This window comes from Fukomys damarensis, unplaced genomic scaffold (genome assembly GCF_012274545.1).
Source record: "Fukomys damarensis isolate Sample0158 unplaced genomic scaffold, DMR_v1.0_HiC HiC_scaffold_14, whole genome shotgun sequence".
Taxonomy (NCBI): domain Eukaryota; kingdom Metazoa; phylum Chordata; class Mammalia; order Rodentia; family Bathyergidae; genus Fukomys; species Fukomys damarensis.
Window position 1 is genome coordinate 12,869,063 of NW_022900926.1, and position 17,837 is coordinate 12,886,899.

A 17,837-nucleotide genomic window follows, 5' to 3' on the forward strand; every position below is an offset into this window, starting at 1 on the left:
ACAGTGCGCTGGTGGTGTGGATCATGCTGAAGTACCCTATTGCTCTTGGAGAAGGGCTTCTGGCACAGAGGCTGTGACAGACATCAGTGTCCTGGGGGCAGTATCAGTTGAGAGATATAAACCGCCAAGGATGATTTTTGTTTCACTAAGATGTACAATGTTGCAAGATTCTGCTATTACTGAAAAAGGACGTGCCTCGCTCTCACTCCATTAAATACTGTTTATCAACATTGTGACTTTCTGGTTTCTGACTCCTACGGACCTCCCGCGCTCTGCTGGTTTCACTATCAAGGCTTCAGCAGCTCTTCCCCGGAAGGCTGTGCTGCAGTTGTGGACACTCAGGTGAGCCGGATGTTCCTACTAGGCAAGAATTTGGTTATGGAGGAAGACGGTGAAGGACAAGCAAGGAAGGCAGACAGAACTTCATATTAGTTTGCCACGGCTGCCTTAACAAAGTGCCACAGATCGAATCACTTGGATAACAGAAATGTATTGTCTCATGATTCTGGGGGCTAGAAGTTCAAGATCCACAGGGTGGCAGGTTTGAATTCTCCTGAGACATCTCTCCTTGGCTTGAGGCTGGCAACCTCCTCTGGAGGATTATGCAGCTCCATTCTGTACCTGGCGTCCGAATTCCCTCTTCTCATGAGGACATTAGTACACTGACTCACGATCACCCTCGTGAACTCATTTTATCCCTTCAAATATTCTGCAAATCAGTCACATTTGGAGGTACTGGGAGCTAAGGCCTTCAACTATCTAATCTGGGGGACACTATTCGGCCCATAAGAGAAATGAAATATATTGGTAAATCAGGTAAACAATTAGCAGAGGAAACAATCACTGGAAATCTTAAGCAGAACTGAGTAAGAGATAAAATTAAAGTGATAATGGAAAAGTATACTGTGGTATATTTTGATGTGCTTTTCAACTGAAATTTTTATTTCCTCTGCATGTGTGTGACGCTCAGTCGGTACAAGTTCCTCAGTTCTAAGAAAGACAAATTATCTACCACAGTTTTTTTTTAATTTACCTTAATATATATTATACTCAGCTTACATTTCTGCCATGTGTGTTTATCTAAGTGAATGTGTTTTAATCATTCATTGATATCAGAGTTGTTTACTATTAGCAAAAGCCCAGACTAGTCCTTTACTCAGCTCTCATGTTTAAATTATCCCAAATAAAAGATATATGTAACTATCCTACCAACACAATGAATATACAACCGATGTTATCACCATTAACAGTACTCGTGGCATGGCGGCTGTGAGCCTGGGTGAGCCGTTTGTCTCATCCTTGTCGTACAGCCTCCCAAACAAAGTGACTGTCAAGACAGGTCTCGAGGTCGGCCGCAGGCTCAGCAAGCGCCCATCACTCGTCACCTAAGTGCAACAAGAGAAGTAGACCTTTAAGATACAGTCCTACGACAGTCATTTTAAGATGAAGAAGAACCAATAACAAATGCTGGCCAAATTCTGACCTGTTAGAAATATTTGAAGGGCTGGAGATGTAGCTCAGTGCTTGACAAGTAAGCACAAAGCCCAGGTTCTGTGGTCAGCAACACACACGTGCACACACACACACACACACACACACAGCCACTTTAGAAATACTTGAAATGTTCCTAGCACAACTGGGAAAATTGAAGCTATGGGACTGGCACTGATTGATTGATTCCAGAAATGTAGTTCTTTCAGGTAAATTTTTTTTTTAAGGTCTCCTCCGAATGAGCAGAAGTGAATGACGGAGGTGAGGTTCGAACTGAGTCTCTGTGGCCTCCTCCTGTTGCTCACTGCCCGCCTCCCAGGCCTCCTGCCCCCTCACCCCGACACACACACACCCCGAAGTGGTTTCTGACCGGGAAGAGGAGTGGGAGCAGAATCTGCAGAGCTCAGTGTGAGGATGTGGCTGGGAGGAGCCCATGTGAGGCAAGCAGTTACTTCTGGGCTTTACCATTTGTGTTTTCCTGTCAGCAACAGCTACTGCCGAATTCTCTCCTTCAGGTCTCCCTTCTCTCCTTTTCGCCTGTGGTCACACTGGTCCTCCACCCACATGAGGAGAGGGATCCCTTCATCTTCCATGGTCCTAATGGGATTCTCTGCTGAGACTGATTCTGAGCTATTCTTGTGGAATCTTCTCCCTACTGGACAGACCATAAGCAGCCCAACCTCCTCCCTACAGCCCGAGTGAGATTCACTTCTTCATATCCAAGCACATACTATCACATTAGTGACTTGGAGGCAAGAAGTTCAGCCTGCTCAGTGTCCTCCCTGATCCACAAAGATAATCTGATCCTCTTCAAATGGAGATTTCCCCAATATTTGGATGCACTTGGGTGAGTTTTTGATGTCAAGAACGCTTCTTCTTTTATGAGATTAATTGACCATAACAAGCAAAGACCGCTACCTGAAATTCTCCGGGTGCGAGCTGAACTTCACTCAGCAAAACCTCAGGGAAGACATACTGGGTCCCAAAAGTGCCACTGAGGGAGAATGCCTCGAACCTGGTAGCAGCCGTGTCAACTGAGCCACCACAGCTCTTTAAATCAGTGGTTTTACACTTCAGCAGGGTGCAAATCTAGAGAAGTAAACCATCAAAGTGTCAGAGAAAGTCGTGTGCATGTAATTAACTTGATCTAATCATTTCACAATGTATATATTATCAAAATATCACATGCACCATACAATTCCTGTTAATCTCATCTCAATAAAGCTGTAGGGAGTTTTTAAAAATTAATTAATTAATTTAATGCTAGATGCTCTTCTTTTCAAAAAAGGTCATAAGAAAATCAATTGAAATATGCTGTATCTAGGGCCGGGGTTAGCTCAGTGGTTCCACTGCCTGCCTGGCAAGCAGAAGGTCCCAAGTTCGATCCCTGGTATCAAAAAAAAAAAAAAGACAAAAAAGACAATAAGGGAAATACAATGTATCTAAGAAAGTCACAGCCTTTGCATTTGAGCAAAGACCACAACAGTCAGTTAAGTTCTTCTTTCACTACACTATTTAAGAATTTCTATATAAAATCTAAGTAAGGAAACCATCTCAACACACAGATGGAAAGTTCCCAGGAGCAAGACCCGCATTCATTCAACTAGATCTGAATAGCATCTTCCAATTCATCTTCACCTCTTGCTTATCTCCTCCCTGCAAGTGTGCAGATGGCAGGCAGGCACTTCAGGGCAAGGGTGTTGAGGTGAAAGAAAAATACTCTGATATAAGACTGGGAAATTTATTCCAGGGAGGTAACACAGGTGGTCTTTAGATGAAGGTATGCATGATATAGTTGATGGGAATTACAGAATAAAATCATATTGAACATTAAAATATTTCCCTTCATTATCCACTACAAGCACCCCGAAAGGCCATTTCTCTAGGCTGACTCTATAAATGCTAAATGCAGTAGATTTATCTTTCATCAGTAGAGAAAGTAGCCCAAATACCCTCAGAAAAATGCATCCCAAAGAAAGAAGCCTGATCACTACGCCATCATCAAGTTCCCCTGGCCACAGGGTCATTGACGAAGAAGATGGAGGACAAAACTGCTCTTGCATTCACTGTGGATGTCAAAGCCATCAAGCAGCACATCACACAAGCTGTGAAGAAGCTGTACCACACTGATGTGGCCAAGGTCAATACTCCGACCAGCCATAGTGGAGAAAAGCCATGTTCCACTGACTCCTGATTATGATGCTTTGGAGATTGCCAAGAGAATTGCAATCATCTAAACTAGTTTAGCTGGCTAATTCTAAATATACATTTTTTTAGCAAAAAAGAAAAGAAAAGAAATGGAGAGAAGTAGGGAGGGAGGAAAGAAATAAAGATTATGTAGAGGGAAGAAATGTCAAGAGTGGCACCACACCTGCCTCGCAACCACAAGGTCCTGTGTTCGATCCCTGGTACAAAAATAAAAGGCTTCCCAGAGATAAAATGCCAGCATTGAGAATTTGTCAGATTACAAGGTACCGAAAAACTTAAGGGAAACTGTCCTTGTAGAATCCTCCCTGTGTCCTTAATACCTAAGGTGCAGTAAATCGGGAGTGAGAGAATGGATTCCAGGAATGTATTATTTAAGAATTTGAAGCTACATCCAAGATTTGGGTGTGCATGTTTTTGTTTTATTTGGCTTGGTACAGGAGATCAAACTCCAGACCTTGAATTTACCAGCAGGCTGCGGCACCACTGAGCTAAATCCCAGCCTACATCCAAGATTTGGAAACCCAAGATCTGTCTGTGTTAGGGCTCTTACTTAGCAATCCCAGCATGCATTTATTTACGCTCTACACTCAAGTGCTTTAAATACATCATTGTAATTAATCTTCCCAGCCTTTGAGTGGTCAAAAATGGCCTTCTACACCTTTGGAGAAGTGACAGATCTGCATTTGGAGAGGGAGGACATGGAGAAGAATCACTCTTCAACAGATAATCTTTAGGTGCAAAGCCAGAAGATCAGGTCTGAAGTGACACCATCTTCTCTGTCTTCCTGAGAAACTTCTTCAACCCCCAAATCAGTTTGGAATCACCTTGTCATAGCAAAATTGATTCATGGTGACTTCTAGCATTTCTGGAAAACTTACTAAAGAAACGTAACTGTAAAACTCATATGAAATCAGCTATACTAAATGAAACTTACTATGCTAATTATCTTCAAGATTCCTTTCTAAAATCAAAGGGCTTGCTAGGGTACTGTAAATATAGAGAGATAATCATGTCTTTTTAAACATATAATTCTAAACTTAACCAGAATTACAGATTATATATCATGAAATGTATATGACATATTATGAAATTAAGCAATTTAAGAAGTTACATCCAAAAATGGCAATTAGAGTCTAACTAAAAAGAATGGTACAGAGAAAAAAATTAAGACCAATATTTTACCAAGATTATCTGTTATTCTGCTCTGTGATATAATACTTTGCCTCCTTCCTTTCTGTGAATAATATGCACTCACAAACTTGACTTCCTATTAATGAAGCTCCTTTTTAAAACTGTTAACTTGAAGGGAAAGCCTAGAAGTGTTATTTCTTTTTTTGTTTGTTTGTTTTTGTTTTGTTTTGTTTTGTTTTTGAGACAGGGTCTCACTATGTAGTTGAGACTGACCTGGAACTCACTGTGTAGCCCAGGCTGGTCTCGAACTCACAGCAATCCTCCTGCCTCAGCCTCCCAAGTGCTGGGATTACAGGCATGTGCCAACACTCCCAGGAGAAGTGTTATTTCATTAGTGTTAGGGTTTCACAAATCACAGATAGAATTTTCTTCTGAACCTAGCAATATAGCCTAATAAGGCAGCATTAATTTTTGTTAAACATTTATTCTCAATAACATATAAAGCCATAATCTCAGCTTCAAATTTCTGCATAAAATTAAATAAGTATTGAAATTTTGATGGTTAGCATGTTTTAAACCCTCTTATGGAGGAGTTGAATATTTTGTGAGTCTTAACCTAGTTACAAATGCTTTGCTACATGCACACATGCCTATATATCTTTTTCCTTTTTTTTTTTCTTGGTACCAGGGATTGAACTTGGGTCCTTGCGCTTGCAAGGCAGGCCACCAAACCACTGAGATAAATCCCCAGCCCCTAGTGCCCATATTTCTTAAGGATGTGACTTACGGTCACATTAATTCCTCATTGTGAATAAACTTGTACTTTTACATTGGTTAACTATGTACCAAATTCCCTATTATTTTGTTTTTTGTGCAATATCAAAATGTTCTATATTTTTAGAAATATTTTATTTTTATGCTTATTTCTGTAAATGCTTTACTAAGGCATTTCACAAAGGAGATCTAGCATAAAGTATACTTATTAGTATAAGCAGAATTTCAGTCACTTAAAAGCCCTAGCTGTAAGGTTGGACAATAACTTGACTATTCATTTTAATAATTAGACTAGCTGGAAATCACAGAAAGAGTTCATTACAGTGGAATAATGTATATGGAGGAAAGAAGGAGAGAGGTTCATAGAGTTCAAATACAGATGAAACTGCTTTAAGATAAATAAGTTTAACAGAGTCTAGAGAATACTAAATAATATCTTTTGGGAACATGAAGAAGAATTTAGAATTGCAAGCTTCTAAAAAAATGGGAAACAAAAGATAGAGTATTACAAATAAAGATATCAGATAAATATAGAATTTTTGATTGATGAAATTTTTTATTGAATAAAATTTGCGAAAGAAAAATGGCTTAGCCAGGCGTAGTGGCACACACCTGTAATCCCAGCCCTCGGGAGGCTGAGGCAGGAGGATCGCTGCGATTTGAGACCAGCCTGGGCTACATAGTGAGTTCCAGGTCAGTCTCAACTACATAGTGAGACCCTGTCTCAAAAAACAACAAGCAAACAAACAAAAGTGGCTTAAATTTTGCCAGTATTGACTGCAAGTATAATGAACTACAGTAGTTACTAATGGTGTAGATGCATTCAATGATGTAATTATTTTCTGTATATTAGTATAAAATGGAATTTTTGGATTAAATAGTACTTTTGTTACATTTTTAAATCCATTGCTTTTACCTAATAAAAAGCCCTCCTCTATGTCCAGACATTTTTTAAAAAGTCAAGAATTTTTTTTCATTTTTGTGGTACTGTGGTTTGAACCCAGAACCTTCACATTACATCCTCCACCCTTTTTCTATATTTAATTTTGAGACCGGATCTCTCTAAGTCTTTAAATAGCTCAAAATGGACTGTAATTTAAAATCCTCCAGCCACAGCCTCCCAGAATGCTGGGATTATAGATGTGCACTACCACACCTGGCTATCAGGAAAATTTCTTCTCAATAGCCTCAGAGATAAAAGAGAAAACACTGTATCCACGAAGGAACAAAAAAAATTTTTTTTAAGAAAAAAAGGAATGATCAGAAAATTGGAGGGCAAATCTAAGACAGCATTTAGGTTTCCAAAAAGAGGGAATTTCAGAAAGATGGAAAAAAGAAATAAATTCTGCAAGCATTCTGGAGCATGTATATGAAAAGGATATATACATATAATGAATCAGAAAGCAGGATGACTTCAGAATTCTCAGTAGAAATACAACAAAGCAGAAAGAAAGTATAACTTTCTTCTTAGTCCATAGCCAGGCAAACACTTAACTGAACATGAGAGAAACATATTTTCAGTCATTTAAGTCTCAAAAAACTTACCTCCCAAACTTGCTTTTTGAGGCAATTTAGTGAAACAGAGAAAGCAAGAAAACCAAGAAAAGCAGGGAGCAGGAAACCCACACAGGAGAGTGGTAAAGAAAATCTTCCCCAAGAAAAGGGAGAGTTCAGGATAAGGCACAGAGGGCAGCCAGTTCAGACTGGAGCAGTAGACTCAAGAGGCAGTTGTGTTGGAGGACTGGAGAAAGGAGCAGGTAAGGCTGGGAGGAAGAAACAGGGACTCTGAAATCAGAAAAAAAAAAAAAAAAAAAAAAAGAAAGAAAGAAAGAAAAAAAGAAAAAGAAAAGAAAGAGATGATTCCTAGGAAGATAGTAAAAAAAACTCACAAGATAACTTAGAGAAAGAGTAGAAGAAAAGCAGACAAAATTTATTGTTAATTTAGGGTTACCAGGAAAGGGGGGAAAATTGTTCTAAAATGCTATTGGAAAGTACAGGGAGTTTAAATTTAAAAAATCAAAGAAAATTAAATAAATTTTAAAGATAAGGCATTTGATAACTTTAGGAAAAACAAAGAGAAAAAGAATATGCAACATCCACATGCTACTTGAAATGATACTTAGCACACCTGTAATCCCAGCACTCGGGAGGCTGAGGCAGGAGGATCGCTGTGAGTTCGAGACCAGTCTGGACTACATAGTGAGTTCCAGGTCAGTTTCAACTACACAGCGAGACCCTGTCTCAAAAAACAAAAAAACAAAACAAAACAAAACAAAACAAAATGTAAATAGTACCTATTGAATGCATAAAAGTTATTTTGAAAGAATGGCAGAGGAGATGCAAATAGGATGATATAGCAGAGTTAAATGTTCATCTATGCAGGCAAAAAATAAAAGATAATGACCAAAAACTGTGCATTTAAAAAATTATTATTAGGTAATATGAATTGTAATTGAAATCTATAAGAGTCAGAAGTGCTCCTAGAAAGGAGAACTAGAAGGACTTATCTTATTAACTATGTGTATGAATTATTTAGAACAAATTCAGGCAATAAAAAACTGAAAGTCTTGGATATAGAGAATTGAAAGAAAAAAGGAATTTAAGTAGGACTAAAATTTATGAATAAAACATGGCAGTATTGTTTAGAAATATAGAGTAAACTCTAAAAAAAATCTACCTCTATAAGATTCAAAATTGTAGCTGGGCATAGTGGTGCATTCCTAGAAACCCAGCTGCTTAGAGGCTAATGCAGGAAGATTACAAGTTTGAAGCTAGCCTGAGCAACTTAGGGAGACCTCGTCTCAAAATAAGAACTACAAAGAGTTGAGGCTGTACCTCAGTGGTAAAGAATCCCGGGTGTGATCCCCAGTATAACACACACACACACACAGAGACACACACACACACACACGCATGCACACACATACACACATGATTCAAAATACTTTCCTTGCCTCCAAAAAGGAGAATGGGACAGATTAGTGTTTCATAAGTCTCTAATGCTATTTCTCTTCTAATTATGTCTGTGATTACTCTGATTTGAAATGAATAAGTTTGAAAGGGATAGAACGAATGCAGATAGTAAGAAGGGAGAAGAGAGAGTGGACGTGTAAGAAGGACTAAAGCAAGAAAAAAATTCAATAAGCGCCTCTTTGGAATACAGCCAGTGCTGACTTGAGTGAAACCTGGTGATGTAGAGATGGTGATTAAAAGAAAAGATTGTGTTTATTTTTTATTAACTATATAATAAGAAAAGTTAGCATTTTGTTGAGGACCCCTCATGCCAATCACAGTGCTTCACACTAAATTTACTTATTAAGTCATAGTTCCTCAAAACCCTAAAAAGAATTGATTCAGAGAAATCCAGTGTATGAGGATCCAAGGCACAAGGTAATGAGAGACAAGAAAGAGGGGCAAATCCAGAGAGTGTTATTATTATTACCCCTTCTCCAGGACTAGTTAGGTCTTCCAGTGATAGGCTCTAATTTCACATGGTACTTTTCCTTTGAAGCATTTGTCACAACCAAAATTAAGTAGCAATCTTCTTAATTTCCTGTTCAATAATTACCAATACTCCCTTTAGATACAAGCTCTGTAAGGCAATGATTATATCTCTCCTACTCATCTTACCATCTCCAGCCTGTATCAAGTGCCGGACATGACAAGCATTACATAAATATCTGGTAATTGAGAATTGATCCACATGGTATAGTTAAGGATAAGTAGGAATTCAAGGAGGTCAGAAATTGGACCAAGGCCAGGTTGCTACTACAGGGGGAAGCAAAGACTTGCCCAGGATTTTCTGAGAGCAGAATCCATCTGCTTAACACATTACTCAAATGCCTGAATTTGAATTGTGTTTTTTAGCAGATGTTTTATTGCTAATTTCTTATATTATTGTGGAATAAATTTTACATTCCAAAACTCCAGAGGCTGATGATTTAGAAGTCTTTGACCTTGGGGAAAGAAGATGGAGAGGCCAAAGAGTAGTCATCTATGGAAGAAGACCCCTAATTGTATTTGGTACAAAGAATTGACTTCTTTTTTCTATTATTTACTTGCTTTGATTTACTCCAATAATTCCTTAAAATGTTCAGGCTGTTCCATGTACCACACTGCTATAGAAATTGCTCTAAATCTTCACTTCCTTCAAGCTCTTTGGGCTGATTAACCCAAACTTTTGCCACTCCCTACTCTACAGAAAATGCCACCACTCCCTTCTTTCTCCACACTCTTACAAAATCACATATACATGGCCCCTACCACCATCTCCAGCACCAGGAGGGCCTGCTCAGCTGCATCCTCCCCTGCCAGTGCCTCTGCCATCTTCAGGGCCAGGAAGGTAGCCATATCGCTTTCAGACCTCCTGACTGTGCCAGTCTTTAGACCTACTCTGTAGAGGCAGAGGTGGTCATAAAGGATATTTCCCAGCACCCCCAACTTTGAACATCTTTAAAGAAGGGGTGGAGGAAACCTGTAGTAGAACTGAGTGGAGTTCAACCCTTCAGGAGGTTTGGGAACTCAGTCTGGGCTTTGCAGCCTGAGGGCAGTCTGTGTCATGGGGTTCTGCCACCAGCTAGCTGAGATCAGGGGACTTGGCTCTGCACATGGCAGCACATGTTGTATATTATGACAGCAGTGATACAGTCTGAAAGGGGCCCTTCAAACTCATTTTTTTCTTTCTTTTTTCATTCCACTCTGCAAATTATTTTTTTTTTCTGTCCTCTTTCTCCAACTCAGTCTCTTGCTCCACCATGTTATCCGTCGTCTCCCTTTTTGCTTCTGCTCCTGTCCTAACTCAGATTTCTTCTTTTATTATTTTTTCTCTTTTCTTTATGTTCTTTTCTTATGTCATTCTACCTCACTCAAGGGTTATTATATTTCTATTTTGTTTATCCCTTTTGAATTTAACAGTTTCCTGATGATTGTATGGTCATTCTACATCTTCTGGCTTCATGTGAAACCTTCTCTAATTCTTTTACTTATCTACTCATCTCATCCTAACTCCATCTTAAGCCTCCATCCTAAATGGTAAATATCCTTATTGAAAAGTTTATTCACTGCAAACATATTTTGGATTGCTTCTTGATTTTAATTTAATTCACATGATTTGAAGGTGATAGACCGATGGCTACCACAAGTGTTCAATTTGCAAGTTGTGCTTGATCATATTGTGGTGCTGATTGTATCAATTAGGATAAAGGATTGTGATTGATTCAATGAGCTATTTTCTTCAGTATTATGAAAATGAGAATGTCTATGAGTCATTAGAGACCCATGGGCTGAAGCCCAACTATATCAGAAAGATTTAAGTAATAACCTAAATGTTAAACTAAGGACAACCCAACAACAATAGTAAAAATGAGAAAACGCTTAAGCAAGATACAGGGACAGACTTCCAGTTCACCATTGGCAAACAGTAGGGCAAATGAGAATGAAAAGTCTGGCAGTGACCCATCAGAAGTCATTAGAGACCCATGGGCTGAAGCCCAACTATATCAGAAAGATTTAAGTAATAACCTAAATGTTAAACTAAGGACAACCCAACAACAATAGTAAAAATGAGAAAACGCTTAAGCAAGATACAGGGACAGACTTCCAGTTCACCATTGGCAAACAGTAGGGCAAATGAGAATGAAAAGTCTGGCAGTGACCCATCAGAACACCCTGAACTCAAAGCACAGGAAGTAACAAAACTGATCAATCAGGCTTTAGAGAAATTCAAAACAGAAATAATTTCCCAGATAATCATAGAGATGACGAGCAAAATGAAAGTTATAATTCGAAACTCTAGAATAGAAACTGACAAAAAAATAGATGAGCTCAGGACCACGATAGAAGCCATGAATGCCCAGCATAAGAAAGAACTGGAAACAATAAATACCCAATATAAGAAAGAAGTGGAATCCATAGGGCAGAGTTGAGCAGATATCCAGGAGATTAAAAACTCCATTGGAAGTGTTCGCAACAGAATAAAAGAGTCCGAAGATAGAATCTCAGATATAGAAGAAAAAATTGCAGTCAGTGACCGTGAAAAGAGAGGTCTCTTAAAAACAGTAGGGGATCATGAGAAATTGATCCAACAACTCTTAGATGATGCAAAGAAGAATAACATAAGACTGATAGGAATTCAAGAAGTAGCAGAGAAAATCCAAATGACTTAATAAAGCTATTCACAAAATTAATTATAGAAAACTTCCCAAACAGAGAGGAAGAATTTGACATACAGATAAGGCATATAGGACTCCAACTAGCCACAATCAAAAAAATCTACACCTAGACATATAATAATCAAGATCCCAGAAAACCAACAGAAGAACAAAATATTACAAGCAGTAAGAGAAAAGAAAAAAATCACATGCAAAGGAAAGCCCATCAGAATCACAGCAGACTTTTCAAACCCTCAGGTTAAGGAGAGCCTAGAATGAGACATTTCAAGTAATAAAAAAAAAAAAACAACCTCCAACCTAGACTGATGTGTCCTGCAAAACTCTTTTTCAAAATGGATGGGGAAATAAGACACTTCCACGACAAAGAACACCTGAGAAACTTCATGAATACCAAACCAGCACTACAATGAATTCTAAACAATATCCTAGAAAAAGACAATGAAGGTAACAACACAATGAGGCCCAACAGAGCAAATCAAATAGGCAAGCTAAGAAACTAAAAGGAGAAGGTGAAAAAAAAAATGACAATAATAAGTTAGTACCTATCAGTTATAATCATCAATATCAATGGCCTCAACTCACCGATCAAGAGAAATAGACTGGCAGAATGGATTAAAAAGCAAAATCCAATAATATGTTGTATACAAAACACACCTAGTGCAAAAAGTAGTCCATAGACTGAAAGTGAAAGGATGGAAAACTTTATGCAACAGGAGCCCAGAAAAAAGCAGGGGTAGCAATCTTATTCACAGACAAAGCAGATTTCAAACCTAAACTGATTAAAAGAGACAAAGAAGGCCACTACATCCTAGAGAAGGGAACAATTCAAGAGGAAGAGATTACAAATAATTCATTTTCAATCTATTGAATATGTTATAAAGCACATATGCTCCTTTTCTTTTTTCTTTTTCTTTCCCTGGTGCTGGGGATTAAACTCAGCACACTGCTCTGGCTAGGGAGGGTGCAGCACCACTGAGCTAAATCTCAGGCTTTATATTTCATATTTTTAAAATTTATCAACACATTGATCTTTGTCTTTATATGTTGGTCTACCAAATTTATATTTTGGTTCTAATTTTCTTTGCTTTTTTGAGAATTTATGAAATCTGTATATATGAGTAGTATGAAAAGTATTAAGGTCCATCTGTCATTCTCCTCTCTCATCTCTGCCTTCTACAAACTTCCTTTTCTGTCACACTACAGCTTGTTTGGTTGGAAATTTGTTAAGACAAATTTTGTTATGTTATCAATATATCTTTGTACCTATTTCCTACTGATAAAGAATATTAATTTTAAGTAAATTTTATCATAACTCTTCTTAAATAAATGGTTAATAAATCATTAATATCATTCAGTATCTGGTACATATTACATTCCACACATCACTGCACTGTTTTACTATACCAAAGTATATATTGTATTGTAGAAAATATGCATTGTGTATATGTGTGGGGGGTATGTTTTTACACATATGCATGCACTATTAAATGAGAAACATGGTCATGAATGTGGTAGAATTTTGCACATTTGGCATATCGATGGTTTCTCAGGCAACCTTATGATTTCTCTAAATGAGATGCTTAATTTAATTCATAGTCATTTGTTTGGGAAGAATATTACATATGTATTGGTGTTTAATTCTATCATGCTTATAAAAATGATAAAAATATGTATGAGATATAATAACAAACTGAAAAATCAGATCTTAAAAATGTGAACTCTTTTAGTTGTTTTTGGTTTTCAAATATAAGTATATTTCTTTTCTGTGGGAAGTTTTGTTAGAAAATGTAAGTGATACAGTCAATAAGCATATGATATTTATCAAATTAATAAAATCAAGTAGTTTATAAATCATAAAATTTTGAGGACAGTTTCTCAACTATAATATGTAACTTTGTTTTATTTTTGAATACAATATTTCAAAAATATTATATGAAAAGAAAATGAGAAGGAACATATAATGTTTGAAGATCATAACAAACTAATAATGTATTTGGATTATCAGTCTGTGTTGCATAAATTTTTGTTTATTTCATATCCTTTTTTGCTGTCATATATATGTATATTTGAAATTTTTATTTAGTATCCTCATTTCTTTTTGTCATGTATGTTTGCAATCTTTAATTAAAAAAATCATGTACACATGTGACACTTAAAAAATCTGTGACACAAGGCAGAGGTTTATTTCATCTTTACTTCTTTTTCTTTCTCTTCTCTCCTTTCAGTAAGAAGTGGCTTTTATGATAATAATGTTTTCTTTCTTAACATAGGATCATAATTAGACTTTGAAAGAGTATCAATATTATTCAGTAACAAAATCCCTTATCCTCAATACCAAAATCTAAACTTCCCTGAAAACAAAGGATTTTTCTAAACCATTTGACATTAAAATCAAAGTGGAATAAACACAAGGCTGTAATGTATTTATTTACACTATTTGGGGTGAATATTTCCATGTTTTCCAATAGACAGGCTTATGTGTTTTATTCTGGATGTTGCCCCAGATTCTGCTGGTAATATTAATGTCAAAATTCTTCTAAAGCTGGAAAATTCCCAATTCTACAACATGTGTGGTGCCAGTGGAGTCACTGCTCACCAATAACCTCAAAAGGCTTGCTTTTATGCAACAGGATGCCCCCTTTCCCAGCACCAAAAAGGGACTTCCAAGCTTTCCTCTATAGCAGCCACGACTGGAGGACTGGGGGCAGGCACATAGGGCAGTATTGAGGGAAAGGAAGGAGGAAGAGTCAAAAAACTACTATCTCACTTGATAGCTTTTATTTTTACTTAAAATATAATCACCCCCAAAAAAATATCTTTTTTTTTTTTTTTTTTTGTACCAGGGATCAAACTCATTACCTCATGCTTACCAGGCTGGTGCTGTGCCACTGAGCTACATCCCTGGCCCCACAAGTTTTTACTTTAAAAAATTTAGATGGTAATAATCCAAGACCACATATACACAGATCTAATGTAAAGTATAACATTCCATTATAAAACATGGTGATATTTATATAGCTAAAAATACCCTTTGATAACACAAGTTTAACAAATTTTCACTTGTTGGGTGTTTTGTACTTGGTTTGTGATACTATTTTTCCTCTTTTGCCTCAGAGTATGATTTCTCTTATAGTTGTGTCCTTTTTTTCTTCTGCTGCTATTTCCCTTAAGCCTAGAAAGATAGACAAGGCTCTGTCATCTACTGGAAAGGAACAAAACCTCTACAAGTCTCTGTGCATTTTCTTCTTGTTACCCTTTTTCTTGTCTCAAAGTTTTTTGGGGAAAAAAAAAATCACTCACTTTCTCAATATCTTCACTTCTCAAACACTACCATGGAGGGCTGGGGATTTAGCTCAGTGGTTCCGGTGCCTTCCTTGCAAGCACAAGGACGCAAGTTTGATCCCCAGTACCAAAAAACAAACAAACAATAAAACACTACCATGTACCCTTTAACCCCAATAATGCTGAGCATATTTCATAAACATGCTGTACAACATCCTTCATGTGACAATCTCTACAATTTCTGGAGTCCACAAAAGTTCTCTTTGTAAACTCTGTTATTTCACAAACATATTTGCACATTCCTGTTCTTCTTTCTCCTGCCCCAAACACTGGAATTCCTAAAGGTTCCACTTCTACTATTGTTTTTCAATGTCCATATCCTCATGATTTCCCCAAAATACGACCTAACTAGAAAATAGGGGCTGGTCGTTACAATGGTGAGGGCCAGCATCATGCAGAAGATTATACCTCACTCTTGCTTTGATCCCCGGCTACTCTGTAATGGCAGGTGAGGCAAAGTGACTGGGCTGCATTTTTTGATCTCTAGTTTTCAAAGCTGATTATTTTCTGGCTAGGACTTATTTTGGGGGAAACAGAGTAGCCTCCTCTGCAAAGCCATTCATTTTTGAAGATTTAATTATCTTGCTGATTCTCAAAACAATATTTCTAAGTTCAATCTCCCTCAAGGATTAAACTTACATATTCGATAGCATAAATTAAATTCTCGGTGCTGGAAAAAATAGCCTATTGGGTGGCTCCAAGTGGATGTCCCACAAGTACTTCAAAATTAGCAAGTCCCAAAGTAAACTCAGCATCTCCCATTACCACCTGATTTCTCCCTGGTAGCCAGTTCTCTCAGAGGCGTCTCATCCACCTGGCCACTCTTGCCAGGAACCCAGCATAATCTAGGCCCTTCATTCTACTTTCTAGTCCCGTATCAAATTAGCCACTGAGTTCAGTTTCCTAAATATTTCTTTACGTTGTGTCCTGCATTTATTCCTACTAACATAATCTTGGTCCACACCCTAATAGGACCATTTTATTACTCTATCTAGTTTTTTTAACCTTAGTGTCAAAGTATGCAGTATGTCAACATGGTCTATTCAAAAGCAGATCTGACTATACCATTTCCTTGCCAAGCACCTTTCAACAGCTGGCCACTAACAGTGGAATGAAGTACAGATCTTAACTCTACCAGGTAGGAGCACACGGGATATGAAGCTGGGGCCAGGCTAATCCTCCGCCAGCCCTTGCCTTTCACTTTATGCCCAAGCAACACTGAACAACTTGTTCTTCACACAAGCCCTGGTCTTCTACACACCTATACCCCTGTTCATCTTCCCGGGCCACCTGGAATTCCCTCCACTCTTTCACCCAGATAACAGCATCAGTGCCAGAAACTGCCCTGAATCCTGATATTAGACTTCGTTCAGTCCTTATTCCTCTTGCAGCAAAATATGCCTACTATGTTCTATCACCTGTCAGCCTTTACTGAGATTCTCCATTGGAAGGTTTTTCTGCTATCCTAGGCATGGAATTTCTCAAGGGGAGGGTTTATTTTTATTCATCTTCCTGTCATTAGCCCTGAATGTCTACCTGGCATATAGTTGGTACTGAGTGAATGTTTGTGAAAACAGACAAGCATGATAGAGTGCTTATCATAAAGCAAACACAAGGTTATGCGGTAGGTATCATTCCAGAATTCCAAGGCATTCAGTCTCAAACAAGTCTGTGAACAATGTGACATAAAGCGAGTTCAATGAAACTAAGCATACGATATTCTGGGAACACACAGGCAAAGTACTGAACCAAGGTGGAGAGGGGCAGTGTCACTGCAGAAGTGCCATGGTGAAGAAAATAACTGAGCATCACAGAAGAAACAAACCACACGGACATCTATGAATTCTGCAGATGCTGGCAAGCTGGAGGTAGACAAATGCATCGATGTGGCAGAAGCCAGGACACATGTGAATGGAGGGAAAAGAAGGGGCTACAGAGGAAGAGGGAACCACACATCAAGCCTTCGTGAATCTTTTATGTTTGAGAATTTGACTTGTCAGTCGGCTGGAGAAGACTGGTAAGAAAGTGATACAATCAGAAGTAGCCTTTCATGATTTTTGCAATAATAGTGTAGGGAATGGGGTGGCTGGAGCTGAGCTGACCTAAGGAACTCTGTTAGGTGGGTATTGCAGTTATCTGAGTGGGATAGAAAGGCGACAGAGCAAGGGTGAACAGAGAAGACCCATCTTACCATGCTATGGTAGCTAGCTCTTTATGTCAAGGCTGAGACATCAGGATCTGCAGCAACAAACTGTTCTACTGAACAATCCCAGATGCAACTCCAGCTGTCTCCAGGACATATTTAGTATCAAGCTCTTGATGCAGCAATATAAGCATTAGTGAACTTAGAGAGAAAATATCTAGATATTAGACAAGGAGTATTTAATTATCCATCGAAATCATCTGTAATTTAGTAACTTTTAATATTGATACTGCAAATGAATGTTAATACCTTTTTTTCCAACCAGTTTCAAATTGGACTGACATCTAGAATTGTAATTAGGGAAAAGAAAAAAATATGAGAAAATGAAAAAATGGAAATAAAGTGTCTAAACGGGGAGGGAAGGAGGGGGTGAAGGGAGGGCAGGGACAAGGGGAAAAATGAGAACCAAGACCTGTCGTGTAAAGGTACAAGATCCCAATGATGAATGTAACTGTACTGTCTACCTAGAATGTACCGATAAACTCAATAAAAAAATAGAATTGCAATATATAGCAAAT

General features: G+C 37.9%; 1 protein-coding gene across 2 annotated transcripts in view; it reads right to left on the bottom strand.

Annotated features, from left to right (window-relative positions):
* Window positions 1–34: 34 nt before the first annotated feature.
* The window catches only part of Vnn1 (vanin 1), a 28,163-nt gene continuing 10,360 nt past the window's right edge, over window positions 35–17,837 (bottom strand). For both annotated transcript variants that reach the window (XM_010626653.2, XM_033763237.1), the window contains 2 exons: window positions 2,410–2,580; window positions 35–1,385 (listed from right to left, as the gene is read on the bottom strand). In XM_010626653.2, coding sequence (XP_010624955.1) covers window positions 1,206–1,385; window positions 2,410–2,580 — 351 coding nt within the window. In that variant the 3' untranslated portion in view covers window positions 35–1,205. The remainder of the gene's footprint in view (window positions 1,386–2,409; window positions 2,581–17,837) is intronic.